Source organism: Acomys russatus, chromosome 21 (assembly GCF_903995435.1).
Source record: "Acomys russatus chromosome 21, mAcoRus1.1, whole genome shotgun sequence".
NCBI classification, from domain to species: domain Eukaryota; kingdom Metazoa; phylum Chordata; class Mammalia; order Rodentia; family Muridae; genus Acomys; species Acomys russatus.
Window position 1 is genome coordinate 26,642,285 of NC_067157.1, and position 20,123 is coordinate 26,662,407.

Consider the following 20,123-nt stretch of genomic DNA (forward strand, 5'->3'; position numbering starts at 1 on the left):
TTGAGCTGGCTGGTTAGTTGGCCATGTGTTGGGTTGGTTGATTGGCTGGCTGGTGATTAGTTGGGTGGCTGGTTGAGGGGTGAGTTAGCTGTTTCACTGGTAGTTTGCTTGTTTGTTGGTTTGGGGCACTGGTGAATTAGCTGGCCAGCTGCTCATCTGTTTGTTGGAGGCAGGTTGGTTAGGTGGTAAGTTGTTTTGTTACCTAGTAGTTTGGATGGTTGGTTGGTTGGGGGGTGGATTAGTTGATGGGTTACCTGGTTATCTGATTGGCTGTTCAGTTGGTTGGTTGATTGATTAGTTGGTTGGTTGGATGGTTGGTTGGTGGGTTAGTTGGTGAGTTATCTGGTTATCTGGGTGCCTGGTTGGTTGGTTGGTTGGTTAGTTGGTTAGTTGGTTGGATGGTTGGTTGGTGGGTTAGTTGGGGAGTTATCTGGTTATCTAGGTGGCTGGTTGGTTGGTTGGTTGGTTAGTTGGTTGGATGGTTGGTTGGCGGGTTAGTTGGTTGAGTTATCTGGTTATCTGGGTGCCTGGTTGGTTGGTTGGTTGGATTGGTGGTTGATCAGTTCTGATACATGTCTCCCTATGTAGCACAGGCCGCTTCCTTGACTAATGAGCCTCCTACTTCAACCTCTAAAACATTAGATCTATATACTAGCAGGCCTGCCTTATAATAACAATCTTAAGAATGTCTTTTGAAAATAAAAACAAGACAAGTAGACATCTATAAGTTGCCCATTAACTCATATGAATAGATATTTACAATTTTTTCAAAGTGTGTTCATAGGCTAACATTTTTGTTTTAAGCATTGTAGCATGCTATATAATTATTGTCTATTTTTTATCTGGAAAAAAGACAGAAGCTTCCATATCTATTTTTCTCATATTTTCTGCTTAAATCCTTTAATGAAATATTTAAAATATTTACACTAAAATAGATAATTGTATCTTTTACTTTTCTAATATAGTCTATGGAATGAAACTGAAACATACTGCACAAAAGTTAAATTTTGGACAAAAGCATAACAACACTGAATTTTGTTTTTCTTCTGTAAAACTAGTATTTCTTTCATATACGACATGCAGATAAAACAAGAAAAATTAGTCTTTGCAAATGACAATATACAAAGCAGATGTTCGATTTCATTGTACTGGAAATCAAAGAGCACAGAGTCATTCTAGTTAACTATTGAGTATTAGCCCAGACAAAAGCTGAAAGGGAAATTAATTTGAAGTTCATGCACATGTTTTTCATCTATAATATGGGACTGAATTAAGAAAGATGGAGCAGTGTGAAAACATGAGGAAGTTGATGAGAAGGAAATGATTCTCATGTTTCTTAATAGGCCCACATTATTTCATATTGCTGTGTAGAGACTGCCTCAATCAGTGAAGGCTGAATACTTAAGAAAAGATGTAAGCAAAACAAACCATAACCACAGATCCAGCTAACCACACTGCAAGTGCAAGAATCTGAGCAAGCAAAGAATGTGCCACTGTTCTGTGCTCCAACGAGCATTTCTTTCCCCATGAGACAAATTTAAGGCCAGGAGAGATTCATATATTCAACCCGTGCCTGACTCTCCTTAATAGTCACTATTTTTCAATCAGTTACTTTAGAGGAAGTAAATTAATCCCATGCCAAGAGCCCTCAAAACAACCAGTGGCTCCCTATGTAGCCTAGGGTGTCACGACAACTCCTGAGGCTCTCAACAGAACCAGGTATGGCTGCACAGAGGGTCCTGCTGTATGCATACAATTATCTTGTGGTTAAATGCAGAGCTCCTGTTCATTTGTCTATGTTTGTTTACACCAGCACACATTCATCAACGAATCAATACAGAGTCTAACATGAAAGAAGAGGAGACGTTCTGTAATAAAAGTAAATTGCCTTAGGAGGCAAGGAGAAGTCACACTCAGAAGTTTTAGAAAAACAATGGCTATAATAGGATGGGAGGCTTTCCAACCACATTTGGACTATTTGCAATGTAACAAAGGAATCTATGGAGGTGGAAAGCTTGCCAGTGCCAGAAAACATCTGCTTTGATAATATTCTAGCCTACTGAGAAGCAAATTGTTGTCCACAGTGACCATGTTGAGCCATTAGAGTTGCCATTACTAAAAGAAGCCCATGCGAATGGTGAAATTCAATAGTTACTGAGAAGGGCAAAGTCCAAACTTTTAGCAGCCAGACTGGATGACTAAAGAGGACAAAAATGGAATGATTCTGACCCTCCATTAGATAATCAGAAACCTGGTCCACCTAGGAAGGTAAAACACATTTACTCTGCGTGTCATATAATGGTAAAATGACATGGTATGAACACAGGAGCAGATCCAGGACAGCACCGCACACATGAGAGACAAAATCCTCTTCCCTGGCTTTCCTTTCAGCCTGCAGGTCATCACTGCCATACAGCCTAAACCTTGTGCAAGTTAACATGTTCATCTTCCATATATGGACACTAGAAATGTGGCTTGCCCCATCACAGTAGAAATGTATCCTTGCAGTTCTGACATGGCTTTGTGTGCCAGCCATAAATAACTGGAGAAAAATGACATGGGACATTAGGAAGCAAATTACCGTCACTGCTATTATTGCTTTGCCTGGGAATATGCCGGTTCCCCTCCCATACCCTCATTGCCTGGTTAAGTTGGCCAATCACTTTCCTCTTCAGATGGAGGCAGCAGTAATCCCTCCTTTCCTCCCTACCCTAGACTATGGAAGAAAATATTTTCGTGATACGGCCTAGGAAACTCTCCTAACCCAGAGCAACAGTCATCTGCCCACCCCTACCTACAAAACAATGAGAAGTGCAAATGAACTGAGAAGTCTGCCAGTGTGGAAGGAGCTGGCATTGACTATCAAATAGACAAAAAACAGTCAATACATCTCAGTGGCTCAATATTCACAATGACAAGCCAATGTTTGGACTCTATCATTCTATCGTGTATGTGTGTGTGTGTGTGTGTGTGTATACACACACACATATATATAAATACACACACACATATATGTATATATATTATCATATATGATATATGTCACCTTATATGCATGTGTATATATATATATATACATATATATATATATATATATATATATATATATATATATATATACTTTATAATATAACATTACATCTATAAGACATATCTAAGGTGAGACCTGTATAGACAGATAAAGACTGGTAAAAATTGGAGTTCTAAGAAGCATGGAAAAGGGTTAACACCCCTGGATCTTTAAAGGATGGTTGGCATCAGGCTTGTCTTACAGAGGCGGCCCTGCCTCCATATCTACCCTTACAGGCTGTTTACTCAGATACGTTCACACTTGACTTAGGTCAATCTTCTTAGGTCCCAAACCAGTGGGATATCCAATATCTGCAGTGTGGCAATCTCTCCACTGCCAAAATATCAGCACAGCACATGTGAACACAACTCTCCAAGAGGAGGCAAAGCCAGACTCTCTGACTGTTCTTACATTCTTTCCAAACAGAGAGAAAAGAGATTGCACAAGGTCTATGCTTGTTCTTCCTGGAATGACACATGCTAGATTGTAGCATTTCAGTTCCTGGCCAGAGCCCTGCAGTGTTCACCATACATCATTTTTTGAGATTAACGATGTGCACCCAGTTGACGGAAAGCAATAAATGAAGTCTCCACTATTAGTTCTGCAACTTATGTGTGTCATCTGTCTTCCTCATTTCGTAATAGCCTCACTGTTCAGGGAGAAATAATGGGTTTAATACCAAAGAGAAACTCATTTCATGCACACAAGGTGGGTTGGACTTCCAGAGTGCAGACTGTTACTCTCTTAGAAATGTTGTGGATCTGTAGTTATAATGTAACCAGAGATTCTATTTACAAATGACTTCGGTGGGGTTTTTTGTTTCTTACTTATTTGGCACAAAGAATCTACAGGACTACCTTGAACCCTAGAATATACCACAGCATCTTCCTACCAGGACACAGATACAATAAACGTGATAATTTCTACCCATGTGCTTGGCTGAAGACAACTATCGTCCTGAAGACAGGCTCACAGCAACTTCTTCTATAGCTCTGTGCTACTATGTTGATTGCCAAAAAAATCAAACTTACACCTGCTTCTCCCATTCAACAATGGAGAGTGTGTACTCAATGCATTATTCTGTTTAAAGTGGCTAGGAGGTAACCACAATTTCCCATTTGGTAGGCATTGTTTCCCAGGATGGACAAGCCATAAAAAGGAAGGATGGGCTGAACAAGCAGATTTCTACTTGAACTCTTTAAAAAAAAAAAAGATTAAAGAATGAAATATCAAACAACGCAGGCCAGTGGGTCATTTCAATGGTATAGTTTTCCCACAGCCTCAAGATACTTCTTCCTGGCAAGTCAAAAAAAAATCTTTAAGTGACACATGTAGAGGTCTCAGCTAAATCATCTCATGATTAAGCAAGAATATGTTAACTCTTTTCTCTAAAGAAAATGTTTTCTTTTTTTTCTAAAAAATATTTTCATTTTTTTCAAATGTAAAAAGCAGTTCTGAAATCTTAAGCAACTGCTTGAAAAGGCTTGGATATTTTCCTTGGTGTCCTTACTTTTTTCCTTCCTTCTTTCTTTCCTTCTTTTTTAAGATTCAAACTATAGGGGGCTAGAGAGATGGCTCAGTGGTTGAGAGCACTGACTGCTCTCCCAAAGGACCTACGTTCATGTCCCAGCACAGATGTGGCAGCTTACAACTGTCTGTACTTCCTGTTCCAGGGGATCTGACACCCTCACATAGACATACATGCAGGCAAAACACCAAAGTATATGAACTGAAAATAAATTTTTTCAAACAATTCAAACTATAGCTTAGCTGGCCTTGAATTAGAGGGCAATCCTCATGGACCAGGGTCCCGAGGACCACAATAACCTCCCGGGGATGCAAAGCCCAGCTGGAGGAGGTCTGATCCAAGAGAACAAAAGTTTTCATGGGACATGCCCCTTGGGCTAGTATGCAGATATAAGTGAATATATACCATTTGATTCTTTCTGCTTCTGGGTTAACTCACTCATTATGATCATTTCTAGCTCAATCCATTTATCCACAAATTTCAGGAATTCCTTGTTTTTAATAGCTGAGTAGTATTCCATAGTGTATATGTACCACAGTTTCTTTATCAGTTCTTCTATTGATGGACACTTAGGCTGTTTCCATGTTCTGGGGAGACCTGGTGGCACTCAGAGGAAGGACAGGAGGTTGCCAAGAAGAGACTTGATACCTTATGAGCATATACAGGGAGAGGTAATCCCCCTCAGGAACAGTCATAGGGGAGGGGAATAATGGAAAAATGGGGGGGAGAGGGAAGAATGGGAGGATACAAGGGATGGGATAGACATTGAGATGTAACAAGAATAAATTAACAAAAAAAAGAAAAGAAAAAAAAGAAGAAAAAAATTTTAAGTCTTAAGTCGGAAGGCAAGTCTAACAAGTGTTTCTGTGTCACAAAGAGGTGGTCCTTTTCTTACAAAAGAACAGGAATCAGCCTTCCAAAGTTCTCCCAGAGGAATCTCACAACTGGTACTTACACCAAGCAAGTGTCTCCTAAACTAGAAACTATCAAAACAGCTAAGTCACCTATTAAAATTTCAGAGGTAGGAAGAGTTATCTGTATAGTTAAAATTCTTGAAAGACCAATTAAGAAACCTATGTAAAGTTGAAAACATGACTAACAATGCCTGTTATTCTTTCTCACTTCTTAAGTTTTAGAGGGTAAGAAAGAATGGCAGAGGCAAAATATTCACTTGATAAGTCACAATGGGACTTCGATAGGCTCCATGACAGATACCATGCAATTGAGATACTGATAACACACAATCAGATAGAGTGACAACAGTCACCAAGGCACTCATGTCACAGACAAGTCCAAGGATTTACAACCAATGCTCAAACAGCAGCCTGATATACATGCCCATTCGAGCACACACATGCATACCCCACCCACCTACATGTGCAATCTGTAGGTGCTGTAGTTCCTGAGTGTGTGCGTGCCTCTGTGTGTGTGTGTGTCTTTTCTATTAAAGAGGAACAGTTTTCTGTTCAGCTATAATGGAAGCTGCTAACACATAATGAAATGTGCTGGACCTCCACTAGACACACAACCTGAAAATGAGAACCTTAGCTTTCACCAGGCCTATGATACAGAAGATTGTGAAAGTGGTTTTTGTTTGTTTGTTTTTATGTTTTGTAGTTAATGAGTAACAACCATAAAGACAGAGTTCCCTTTTAAAATACTTGAATGAAATAATTATGCTACTGGCCATTGTAGAATATGCTTGTGCATAAATGTGCTCATATTAGCTCTAAAATAAACCCCGAAGAGGTGGGTCTTCTAAAAGGTTCCAATCTCACATCTGCACAAGCTCTGAGTTCTTACAAAAGATCATGTTTTTGCAGACATTAAGCTTACAAGCCCATGTGACTGAAGGATGGCTTCAAGCTGGCACATAGATTCTCTCTTAAGCCACACAAACTCAGTCACAGAACACTAACACGGGAATTAGCATTATTCACTGTGTTGTCTCATCATAATCAGATTAAGCATTCCAAGAAAAAATCACCCAAAGGTTTTTATGGACAACTTATCTTTTTTGTGTGCTTGTTTTAAATATTCCATTTAGTTAGGAAGACGAAGAATCAAATGCTATCACCTCAAGACAGCAAAATTCTATCTACTGTTTATTTCTCAAATGTTATTTTCAGGAAATCAGTAAGCCAATCCAGTCAGAATATTGCAGTCTAATGGAAAAACAAAAACCTATTTCTTCCTGCACAAGGACATAGAAATATGTGCATCAGAATCAGAAGTATGTAGCCCCGTGCCAAGCTGACAACAAGCTGTGGGCTGAACTCCTGTTTTCTATGCATGAAAATATTTTCTCAGTTGGAATGTTCTGTGCCAGTGTATTCAAATTCCCCAAGAATGAGGAGTTGAGACACAAGAGGGAGGGAACCTATTACTGCAGGACCAGTATTTATATCTATACTTTCCACATACATGGAGACCCAGTACATGAGAGCACAAACCAGAAAATCTCAGAAGATTACCTGGTATTCATTGGGCCAAAAGGTGCTCACTGCCAGCTCAGCCCGAAGCCAGTCTCTACCAGTGTATCCAGTCATGTTCCAAATTGGATTGGCAAGTGGTCCTTTATTCACCCTAACGAGGATGTTCAAAGTGCCAGGATTCAGCCCTTTCTGGCTGTACAACAGGTAACTGAAGTCAATGCAATGGGTGTCATTCTCCTTCATGGTGGGCAGCTGAAGGCGAGCTTTTTCTCCAGGGTCATGATTTGAGGAATCCACAACCATATAGGAACCTGAAATGACATCATAAATAACAGAGCTAAGAAGACTGATGAGCCAATGGGACCATACAACTATAAAAATATATTTATACACAATGAAAATATTAAACTTTAGATCCAAGACAAGCTACAAAGTGCAGAGCTACACAGAAATGTTCACTCCCGAGAGCAGCATGATTGGGAGGAAACACTTAGTGCAATGTATTAGAAATACCCAAGCGAAGATCATCCAAGATGGTGTTGAGCGCACACTGTGTCTGATCCGCAGAACAGCAGTGACTGCACAGCCACCAAAGGACCATACTGAGAGCTCCAAAACAGAGTGCTGGTGTTTCCCAGAAAGAAGGAAATCCGGTCATGTGGATCATCCATGCCCCCCTGCCACAGGACCATGGAACCACTCTCTGGTGAGATCCCAGGGACCCGGGCTGCCACTGCTACAGCAGCTGCTACTTTTTGGGTTGTGGCCTGATACAGTGTGGGCCAAGGAGATGGCTTTCGTGTAGGGGGTGCTCTTAGAGTCGAGCTCCAGTGAAGACTGCATCGCCCACACCACAGACCTCCTGGACCTCCTATCATGGGCTGGACCATACTCAGTGCCAAGAGCTGGAGCTAGACTGAGGCGGGGGCCCATGGCAAATGGAGCACACAATGGAACTATAGATTCAGGAGGCACAAATCAACAGAGCCACAAGTGCACCAGGACAAGAAATTGAGCTGAGCCAACATCGATGGTTTCTGCAAGCTACTCAATGAAGACTTTGAGGGGCCTCCACTTGCCACCTGTTTGATGGCCCGTAACATCCAGTACCCACAGGAGTAGGAGGCCATCCAGGCTTGGTGGCCAGCAACAATCTGGTGAACTGAATGGGAGCAGGAGAGCTGGCCCTGAGGACTCGGGAGCAAGTGAGCCAGCCCTGGGGTCATGGGGTTCTGCCTTGAGGACACAGGAGCTGGAGATCTGGCCCTGCCCTGAGGACATGGGAGCAGGTGAGCCGGCCCTGTCCAGATGACACAGGAGCAGGAGAGCCGCCCTACCCTGAGGACATGGGAGCAAGAGAGCTGGTCCTGCCCTGAGGACAAGGAAGCAGGTTCTGATCCAGGGCTCTGAGTGGACCACTCCCCAACAGCTACCCCATGTACGACCTGCTGGAATACATGAAAGGGCCAGACCTGCAGATTCAAAGATTAAGAGTCTCCGAGATGCTGGGCAATGGTGGTGCATGCCTTTAATCCCAGCAATTGGGAGGCAGAGGCAGGTGGATTGCTGTGAGTTTGAGGCCAGACTGGTCTACAAAGCGAGTCCAGGACAGTCAATGCTAAATAGAGAAACCCTGTCTCGAAAAACAAACAAACAAACAAAACAAAAAAAGAAGAAGAATCTCCATGACACACGGCAACAATGGGATATCTGACAGCAGTCCCAGTGAGGATCCAGTAACTATAGTGTAGGCCTCAAACCAGACCCATGGCTCTTAGCAATGAACATCTGAAAGTAAGCATATGTGGACAAAAGGCTATACTGCGTGATACACTACAGCTTCTGTGACAATTTTTTTTTGTTTGTCTGTTTGTTTTATTTTACATGTGCATGGCATGTAAATCATAGACATTCAATAAAATTTTAAAAAAAGAAATAGGCTAAGATAAACAAAAAAAGAAAATATTAAATTTTAAAATGTCTTCTGGGCTCAACCATTGAAAAAAAGTCAGCCAAGACATTACGTGATTCCGTTTATTACTTTGAACAGACTACACACACAAATCTATACAACGCGTAATTAATCCTGTTTTACAATACAGAAAACTGGAGCATCATTGCCTACTTAAGGTAATGTGGTAGACCAGCAGACCAGCAAGAGCTTGATTCTAGTTCAAAACTCTCTCTAAAATTTCTCCAGTCCTACTCAATTGCAAGATTTTGAGAAATAAAACAAGCAAATTCATTGGTTTTGATATGCACAGAAAGTACTTTCTTCTTTTTCTTTCTCTCTCAACAAGAATGTTAATGCAGAGAAACGGAAGACAGCAGGAAGTGAAATAACTTCCAACTTCAACCCATATACCTTTTCCCAGTTACTGACCACTGAGAACATCAAGTTATGAAGTAAGAATACTTTGTAAAGGAAATATGAGGGCTACTGTTCAATCTCTCTCTCTCATATATATATATATATATATATATATATATATATATATATATATATATATACACACACACACATATATATATATACATATATATATATGTGTGTGTATATATATATATATATACACATATATATACATATATATATATATACATATATATATGTGTGTGTATATATATATATATATATACATATATATATATATATATATATAGTGTGTGTGTGTGTGTGTGTGTGTGTGTGTGCGCAAATGCATGCCAGGGCTTACTTCAATCAAAGTAAGTCAGAAGGCACTTGAGGAAGTCATTGTTGTCTTTCCAGTATATGGGTTCTAGGAATCAAACTTAGGTCTCACACTAGGTATCAAACTCTTTTACCCATTGACCCACCTTGTTGGCCCTAAAGCCCAACTTTTCTTTCTTTCTGTTTTTTAAAAAAATATTTATTCACTTTTCTTCCATATAGTAGCCCCCATCCTCCTCTCCTCCTGGTCCCAACCTCTCTCCCTCTTCCTCCATCCCTCCTTCCCTACTCCTCAGAAAAAGGCAGCCCCACCACCACCACCAAGTCATCCCAGCACACCAAGTCCCATCAGGACTCTGTGCATCCTCTTCCCCTGTGGCCTGGTGAGGCAGTCCCAGTAAGGCAGGGGCAGGGGGTGGTGATGAGGCAGCTCAGTCTTCAAGTGAATTGCCTAGTAAGGGGAGCAGACCTGTCTCTGACATGGATTCTGCTGCCTGCTTTTTGATAAAGCCCAGCTTTTCTAAAGCTGGTTCTAGTACATAGTTGATGCACTGTTGTCTCGAAACTGCCAGCTCATTAACATTACTCCTGACTCTAGTCTGCAATGACCACTATCCTCTTCAGAAGCTGCACAAAACCAAGCATGAAGTCACTTTAACTGAGCAGCCATTATTTCCTTATGGATCCTGGTGAGGCAAATGACATAGACAGAGCCCCACCAGCCCACTAAAACTGATTTTATTTTTTGCTACAGGCAAAGCTCATATATTGACTATTTACAACAGTGAGATGTTGGCACTGGTCTACTATATTAATACAAGGAACCTCCAGAAAGATATCCTGTTGTTCTCATGCAATATTTTAATAAATATATAAATCACAAAAAAATGTGACAATATCATTTTGTCACACTTAAAAAATTAGAACCAAATTTTACCATTTATCAAATTCTCCCCAGGATATTTAACAGCAATACATTAAGAGACTCGTTTTGGCTAACTTGTATAAGGTTTCTTCAACAACACTTGGCCCTCTCTTCCTAAAATGCAGAAGTAAGCTTCTGTCTTCTACTCTGACGCATACTGACATGAACACTGATATATTATAAGCTCAGTGACTACTAGTCTTCCTATCTCAATTAATCTACAACCTGGAGTTCAAATCATCGCAGAGAGAAAGGCTTCAAATATATGAGAAATCAAATTTCCAAACTGTACAATGCCCAGTAGGGTGGACCTTTGTGATCCCAAGCTTCTATAACAATTTTCTCTACTACTTCAGAAGACTCAAGTGCAGAACATGCATACTATACTAATAGTAATGCCTGTTATTGTTTTCTTGTATTTCCCAGTCTTCAACTTCTCTCATAAGCTGGAATTACTTTTTAACTTGATTCCCACAGACAGTATATTAATAGAACAACAACAAAAAAAAATCATCTGTGTATTTTGAAAAACACTTACAAAAAACCCACAGGATATCCTGGATCCTAATCTAATTTGCAGAAGAAGAATCCATAGCTATTCTTACATTCGTAACATCAATAACTAAGTTATCAAAACGTCTTTCCAATTCACCAATTTGCATTAGACAAGTTTCAGATCTTAACCATGGCTGAACCTGAGATCTTAGAAAAGCTATACAGCATTGCTGGCCTGCTTATCCACTGATAAAGCATTTTACAAGTAAATTATGTATTTATTTCTACAACTTTAGCTTCTGACTACCAATTTTATAATGTGGGGTTCAAAAGACTTATTAGCTTCTTAATAGTAATTTTCTTCTATCATAAAATAAAGTTTGGAGTAAAATACGCTTTGTGTCATATTTTTAAAGTGCGTCATATTTACCATTAAGACCATTTAGTAATTTTCAGCGATTTGCATTTTTAAGCTGCAACCATTTTCTTATTACAGAAATGGAATGAACAAATGCTAGTCGTCTCTAGTCCATACCAATTTGATCATTAAAGAGACGAAAGTCATGAAATAAAAGCTTATCCTAACTATTTCAGCATTTTAGTGGCACTCAACACAGGTTAAATAATGAGGAAAATTAGTGCTGATAACTCACTTCTATGGAATGGTTGAGATAAATAGACTTATTTACACGGAGCACTACATGGCTCCCTTGGCTGGCTTCTATACATTAATAACACACTCACTGAGCCGTTCTGCAGAGGAGGAAACACGCAGGAGCAACCACCCGCCCTGTCTACCGACTTGATACAGTGGCAATTTACACAGCTGGCTCCCTTGTAGCAGTGCCTGGTCTCTCCATCAACCTAAATGTAGGCAGCACTGTTGTTCTCACTGACTTCTAAAGATAATCTACACTCTCTGAGAACAACTGGCCCTCTATATATACAATCTGAAAATTTTACACATGTACGCCCTTCGCTCTTGATGTTAAAAAAAAAAAAAAAAAATCAAAGCTTCTTTGTTGTTATTCTGCTTGCCTCAAATTTCAAGTTAAGTGTTCAGCAATGTTTGACGGAGGATCAGCCAGCTGAGGCTATGTTTAATGACGTCAAGCCCCACATATTTGGTATACTTCTTTAATGTGGGGCTAATATTCTTTGTGGTTGCTTGAGGGAAAGGTTCTTCAATTTATCACTCAAGGGAAAACACCAAAACTTATGTGTTTGCATTATTTTTTTAAAGTAGTTTGACCTTCTGGAGAACAATCTGGCAATAAGAAGTACAGTCTTGAAAGACATATGTGCTCACTAATGCATTTATCAAAATTGATAAATGTCCACTAGAAAAGGCTATAGAAAAATAAATGAACAAAGAGACAACTGAAAAGACAACATGTCTCATTATGTTGATTGACATATAATATACAATTAATAGTTATGGGTAATGAGTTTGATTGACAGAGATGTAATTAAGAATATCATTTAGCTGGGCATGGTGTCGCAAGCCTTTGATCCCAGCACTTGGGAGGCAGAGGCAGACGGATCGCTGTGAATTTGAGGCCAGCCTGTCTACAAAGCGAATCCAGGACAGCCATGGCTGTTACACAGAGAAATCCTGTTTAAAAAAAAAAAATCCCACAGTGTGGGAGACTCGCAGGTCAAACCAGGTCACTTGGCTAAACACTGGGAAAACTCCCGGGTTCCTGTGGTACGGCCTCAGCTTCAGGTCTTCAACCATGGGTGTCCACTTTTATTGAGCAGAGATTTTCCTGGCTTGTGGCTACAATCTGAGCCCCTCCAGTGAAGTGGTTTCCTTCTGAGATAGAGACACCCATCTCCAACCTCAGGTGCCCACACTAACCACCACCACGCGGAAACTTTCAAGGCACCACGGCTCACGGTCCCAACCTCCGCCCTTGCCCTGGAGTGGATGCCTTCTGATAGCCAGCAGGGTAGGCAGCTCCAACTTCCAGCTTTTCGACTGGGTGAGGACAGCGTCTGAGCATATTGACTGAAGACAGTGGCAGGGCAGTGGGACCTCATTAACCTTGGAGCAAGAAAGCCAGTAGCAAGGCAGCCAACTCCGGGACTTCCCTTTAGGAGATGAGGGTCCCCATACTCTGAAGAGCCTACTTGGTCACCAAGATCCCACAGCTGAGGAGAGCCCCCAACAAGTCCCTGAGAATCACCCACCAATCCGAGACCATTCCCAGTAATCTGAGGAGGGCACCTTCAGGAACACTCAGCTTCCTACCCAGGCCTTTACCTACATCCCAGAGAACTCCAGCCGACAACAGCAATCTAGCAGCCAACACCATAGAACACAACGAAACCAGAGCAAATAGCATCTTCAAAACCCAGTTATCCTATGGCAAGCAGCCCTGGATCCCCTAACATAACTGAAACACAAGAAAATGACATTAAATCAATACTTATGAAAATGATAATGGAGGAAACGAAGACAATCCTTAAAGAAATATAAGAAGGTACAAGCAAAAAGTTTGAGGCCTTTATAGAGAGGAAATGAGAAAAACACTGATAGAATTTCAGAAAAATAAGACAAACAGGTAAGAGAAAGAGTCCTCACTGCCAAAGAAAGCCAGTATTTTATTCACAAACACCCCTGTCTGATGCATAGGTACAATGCATCATGGACTTATTATATGAAGAACATTTGACCTTTAAGTTACACTTTTAACGATAATGCTACTTTTAATTATCACACTAATAAGAAAGACACAAATCCCTGTGCTTTAAAAACTCTTCTGTGTATGTATGCAACGGTATATATTTTTAGACTTTGGCATTCAAACACAGTATTTCACGAAGTTGGTTATTCACAATGTTTAAGATGCCTTACAAATTAAGAGATAAAGTTAGAAGCCACGTCTTTGCATGTTCTTGATTCAAAGCGCTTGGATCACTTAGGCTCTCACTCCCTACACAGACCACCTTCCCCAATCTGACACCTCTCAAGATTTCGTTTTTCCTTCACACAAAATTCTAGTCTATTTCCCAGAACAGGCTCATGGTTTGTGAATTTTGGATTCTGGTGCTTAATTACATATGGTGTTTTAAACACACATTTTAAGTAAGCGCCACCCTCCTTCAAGACAGTAAAACCAAAGAGGGGCCAGCAATATAGTGCAGGAAGTAATGGTGCTTCTTGCCAGACTGATGACCTGACATGACCCCAAAACTCATATGGTGGAAAGAGATGATGGGCTGTAACAAGCTGTGCTCTGGCTGATACCTGTGTGCATTTTTATATGCACACCCGCAAACATATGCACACAAACACACAAATGTATTTGATACATATATGTGTAGTATGTGTGTGTGTGTGTGTGTGTGTGTGTGTGTGTGTGTGTGTGTGTATATATATATATATATATATATATATATATATTTCTCTCACATGACTGATCCATCGTAAGAGTGAAGCCACATGGTACCCAATGCAGACAAATGTTACACACGAGAAGGTAAGATCTTTCCAACGATCTAAAGAGAATTTAGAACAACCTAGTACCCACTGGGGAATGGGGGCAGATGGCTGTGAGGGATAGGGGAGATGACTGTTTGACTCAGATCTTGGTACGGAAGGTTTGGCTGGGTGATGGATACATTCCCTGAACTGCTTAGGCCGGAGTGGTCCAAAAGCTGCAAAAGAAGCAAGGAGGAGAGAGTCCTTGTGAAATAGACAGAGAGTCTGATGCAGGGCATGAAGCAGGCCAAAGTGAAGTGGTCATGAGCAAGGAAGGACACCACGGGTGGTAACCAGGCCGCACTCCACAAGAGGAAAAGCACAGAAGCCTATTTGCACAGGAAAGGGGGCACTTCCCTGATTCAAAACGTCTTGCCTCCGCCCTCTCCTCATGCAAGGGCCAATGCTGGCGATGAAAGAGAAATGCATCACAGAAGAGATGACAATCCATGGATTTGCAACCCTGAAGCCATAAACTAGTGATATGTGCAAATCCAGCCAGTGCACATACAAAAGCAAATTCTATACACTTAAATGTTTTAAATAAATACTTATAATTATTTTGATGACTGATTGGATGACAAGGTGGCCATGACAGAATGGCACCAAATGCCCAAGACTGTAAAAACAATAAAATAAAACCTGTAATTGGAATTGATTTAGGCAGTTCTGAGAAAGAATAATTTGATGGAAAATACAAACTTTGAAAGTGTAAACCTAATGGGTTTATGAGCGTCACACTTACCCGTACAGTAACCTATTTATATAAAAGTCCTGGTTTAAGTATAGTTCCTACATATTTTAGCTTCAGAATACTTATACACTGTAAATATACTGAATTTACCAGATCAGTAAGAAGGCTCGGTAGGTAAAGGCACTTACCACACAAGCCTAGAGACCAAAGTTCAATTCCCAGAAGCCACACAAAGGTGGACAAGGAAAACAAATTCAACCAAGTTTTCCTCCAGCTTGCAGTCACACATCATGCACACATATATGCTGTCAATTATCAACAGACAGTATATAGACTCTAAGTTCTCTCCATACTGTATGACAGAATTTCTCAATCTGAAGGTCAGGACATCTTTGGCAAGCCTCTATGCCCAAAGAGTTACATTATAATTCATAACAGTAGCAAAATAACAGTTATGAAATAGCAGCAAGTATACTTTTATGGTTGGAGGGTCACCACAACACAAGGAATTGTATTAAAGGGTTGCAGCATTAAGAATGTTGAGAAGCACTGTCATACCATAAATTAAGATTGACAATTGATGAATTTGCTTTGATGCTGGAAATTACAACCACGGCCCTGGACTTGACAGGCAAGTACACTTCTATGGAGTTGTCTCCAAACAAATAGATCAGCCACAAAGTAAATATAATAAAACCTGTGAAATAATTACTAATTTGTTTAATAATCACAGCCCCCACCAGTTTTTCTTTTTTATGAAAAAGAACTATATTTTACCAAAGATATCAGGCACTGTTTTTACTTATTTCAAATACTAACACTTGACTTACCAAAGGCCACTCCAATTCTTACTTGTACGTCTTCCTGCAATCTGACTTAATACTCATGAGAAAATGAGAGCATATTCGTGCTCCTGGGAAATTAATTGGGCCTCACGAGTTTGCTGAAAGCATCTGTGAGTCTTATAGAGAGTCCATGAGCCGTACGGACAGAACCAGTGTCATCAAATACAAGCACAGTTCTTTGTTCTCCCTGCTCCATGGAGAACGTCACTGAGGCTACGTTGAGTCTATATGTGTTCATTCAGTCCACGTGGTACAGAAAGATCAGTGGAAATAGAGCTTTAAAACAGAGTGGTGGGTATCTGGAGATTAAAAATCAAACAAGCTAAATGTTTCTGTAGTTCTGTACTTGTATGAGAGAAGGTGTTTTAACTATCTCTAGAGGGACAGAAACGAGCAAAAGATGAATACACACACACACACACACACACACACACACACACACACACACACACACACACACACACACACACACGTCCCTTATACTACATCTATTTATATCCAGTGGGAAAAGGAAGACTATTGAAAATAGGCTCATATGATTTTTATGAGGTTTACTAAAATTTTAGGCCAGACCAGCCAGAGTGTAGCCCTTGCCTGAGTCTGGAGGTCTGTAAAGGTGAGTCCGTGGCACAAACCCCCATGTACACTGAGCCTAAGGGCAGGGAGAGCAGACGGTGTGCGGTCCAATCTCATCCACGTGTCCCAGCTCAAGAGGCTCAGAGTGACCTGTTCTCTTCTGTTCTACTCAGACCCTCGATGCACTAGCTGAGGCTCAAACACATCAGCTTTCTTCAGTCTAGCATGTCAAGTGCTAAGCCCATGTGGACACTGGCACACCTGGGAAAACATTTAACCAAATACACAGGTGCACTCAAAGTGACAGAGAAGATAACCCACCACAAGGAGATTTCTCCCATTCTAGGAGCACAGCATGAGAGACTCAGGCTGTTACTGTGAAGAGGAGTGTAGAGAAAAATAAGTAGTTTTCATTTCCAGTAAAAAACATACTTTTGTATATTCTGAAGACGATGTGAACAGTTACGGAGGCACCAATGCAGTGAAAAGTCACTTTTTGGCAATCAGTTAGATTTTCCCAGTAGAAACAAAACAAATCCTGGAAACCTTGCATGCAAAAAACCCTAAGGACAACATATAGTAATAGTTTCATGCCCATGTATCTGGCCAGGGTTAACTGAGTGCATAAAAGTGTTTGCTATGTGGAACTGAGGGCTCACCCTGGCATCCACATGTAAAAGAGCTAAGCATAGGATGAGATATAAATCACACCAGATGGGGCAAGGGAGACAAGAGCATGGTGGGAGCTTACTGCCCAGCCAGCGGAAGCTTGTCTTCATGGACTTAAGGTGGAGAACAATAGAGTGGGACAGCACGCATTGTCATCAGGCTTCGGAATACATGCACTTACACGACTGCATCACACACACACACACACACACACACACACACACACACACACACACACACACACACACACAAGCATACATGCACATTGGCATTTAGAGTGAAAACAGAAGCAAATATTTGGCTCCAAGTCTATTTGGGTTGATTTCTTTTCTTGGCTCAAAAATTTATCTTTCTATGTATTTGTTACCATCTCTCAACTATGAGTTGAAGGCAAAGCCAGTAGACTACTCATCTACTCGTCGTAAGACTTTGCCTCTTTTCACTTATTTTTTTAGGCCATTTTCCCCATCACCTTCTTTCACCTAAATGGAGACCTAACAGATCAGGGAGTCTAACAAAGACATCGTTAATGGCACCGATTTTCCTCGTTCCCCTAGTTCTGTCATGAAATTCACCACCAATTCCTTTTGCCCTCTTCAAGCTCATTCCTCAACCCTTTGGCATTATCTGAGCTCACTACTCTTAGCGGACTCTGACCCTAAGGACAATGGCCAAACAGACAGAACAACATCATAATGGTTTCATGATTGCCATGCTAGCAGCAGCCCTACACTACTTTTGACTGGCATCCATATTTTTTAAACTTACAAGTTAACTTTTCCTCCTCTTCACACTACAGTAAGAAGGAAACCCAAACTCTGTCATTGGTGGTTTTAACCCGACCCACAGCTGTTCTCTCTAGCCTCTCCCTCCATCGATGATAACAGTCTCCACATTCAATGTGCTTCCTTCAGGTCCAAAGAAAACACCCAGCATGGTGTTGGCCTCACTCATTCCAAAGTGGATTTTCTTTGGCTTGGAATTCATCTTTTTGACTGGCTTATTTCTTCATCACTAGGCTTTGGATAAAAGCCTTACCTTCTGGATAGAACCTCTCTGTAACTGATGAGACACTGGTCCCTTCTGAGTATCCTGGAACACACCAGGTTTTGTTAAATCCCTCACTTCCAGTGTCTCTTCCTGAGCTTAACTGATTTACTTATTTGACAGAAAACTCTTTAAAAGGTTGGGTTTACACTTACATCACCCACCTAAAAGTCCAGAACAAAGTTTTAGAGAATTCAGACTGCAGCTGAATTGCCACATATAAGAGAATTAGTCACTTGTCTAATTGTATGACTTCTCTGGGAAGTGTTCTAATATCAGAAACCACTTTTGTCCCTCACCTCAGCCCCTGGAGGAGCGGGGCTATTAAGACCTTGGGGAACGTAACCAAGTACAACCAAAAATAAAGAAAATTTGAACATAATTGTTTCAGAGTCAACAAAAAGAATTTGAAATCACCTTTATCTCAATCTTAAGAATTCCTCCAAATAATTCCACTGTTGGAAGATCTAGCATCAGGATGCCCGTTTTGTGTAGGAAGAACATGGCCTATTGGTGATTTTCCAGGGTTGCACATTCTATTATTCCTTAAGACAATATTGCTCTTGTAATGAGTCTTTCCCACTATATCATACTACAGACAGAATGAGACATATGTTATAAAATATCTGAATACAAAAGGCAACTGTACTCCAAATTCCAAAACAAAAGGACTGAAACACTTGGAAACACTCAGGGTGGGCTACGTTCAGTCTCCCAGTATTCAGGCTCCCTCCCATGCCTGCAGCACTCTTCCGCATACAACTCCCCTTGATGCCCAAAGAAAGCCTTTGCACTTATGTCTGAAACCTGAAAACCACCTTGATTTCAGAGAACTGGGAAAATTTTCATAGAACAGCAGAGAAGCAAGAAGAGAAGAGGGGAAAGGGAGACAGGAAGAGAGGGAAGACAGGGGGAAGGGAGACAGGGAAAGAGGGAAGAAAAGGGAAGGAAGGGGAAGAGGACAGACAAAAAAAAAAAAAAAAAGGAAAAAGAAACATTTCCTAAACTTGACCGGAGGTTTTTTTCTTCTTGGGAGTCTAGTTCCCACAGAACTCATCTGGTACAGGTTAATATTAAAGACTGGGCTCACTATTGTTCGGTAGTTTAATCTCCCTAGTATACTTTCTAGTCCTTTCTCTGCCCATAAATTTCCACATTCCTCTGCATGGCATAGGAAATCAAGGCAGCAGGGTGACTAAAGAGGCTACGGTCATAGGTCACATGCCTACTGCCTTAAGTGGGTACTCATTTTATCCTGCTCTCCTCCTAGGACTTCAGTTATCTGTGCTTCGTGCACAGCCACTCACCTTTGCAAATCACGTAACCCCCTCCTGCCTTAACCCCCTTGACTTGGACGTGCCTCACCCTGAGGCTGGCAGGGGCCTGAAAGATGCAGTCCCTGTTGGTGGGCAGACTGAAAGAATGAAAATGTCCTCAGAACTGTTTTCTTCGCACATATTCATTCCCTGATGCACTGCACAGTCTGAAGAATCAAACTAGAGATGTGGGAAAAAGAACACTTTCAAAGGTTAATGCTGAGACGGCCATGTTAAGATAGTGGGATACTTGTAAATGCCAATCCGCTGTCACTTCGCACAGCCTTTCTCAGTCCTTCCTCTCATCCCAACCTGCTTCCCACCTCTCTCTGCTTTTCTCAGTC

General features: G+C 41.0%; 1 protein-coding gene across 4 annotated transcripts in view; it reads right to left on the bottom strand.

The window, feature by feature from the left end:
* The window catches only part of Ptprk (protein tyrosine phosphatase receptor type K), a 529,549-nt gene that overhangs the window by 337,125 nt on the left and 172,301 nt on the right, over positions 1 to 20,123 (bottom strand). For all 4 annotated transcript variants that reach the window (XM_051164144.1, XM_051164142.1, XM_051164141.1 and 1 more), the window contains exon 3: positions 7,073 to 7,344. In XM_051164144.1, the coding sequence (XP_051020101.1) occupies positions 7,073 to 7,344 (272 nt within the window). The remainder of the gene's footprint in view (positions 1 to 7,072; positions 7,345 to 20,123) is intronic.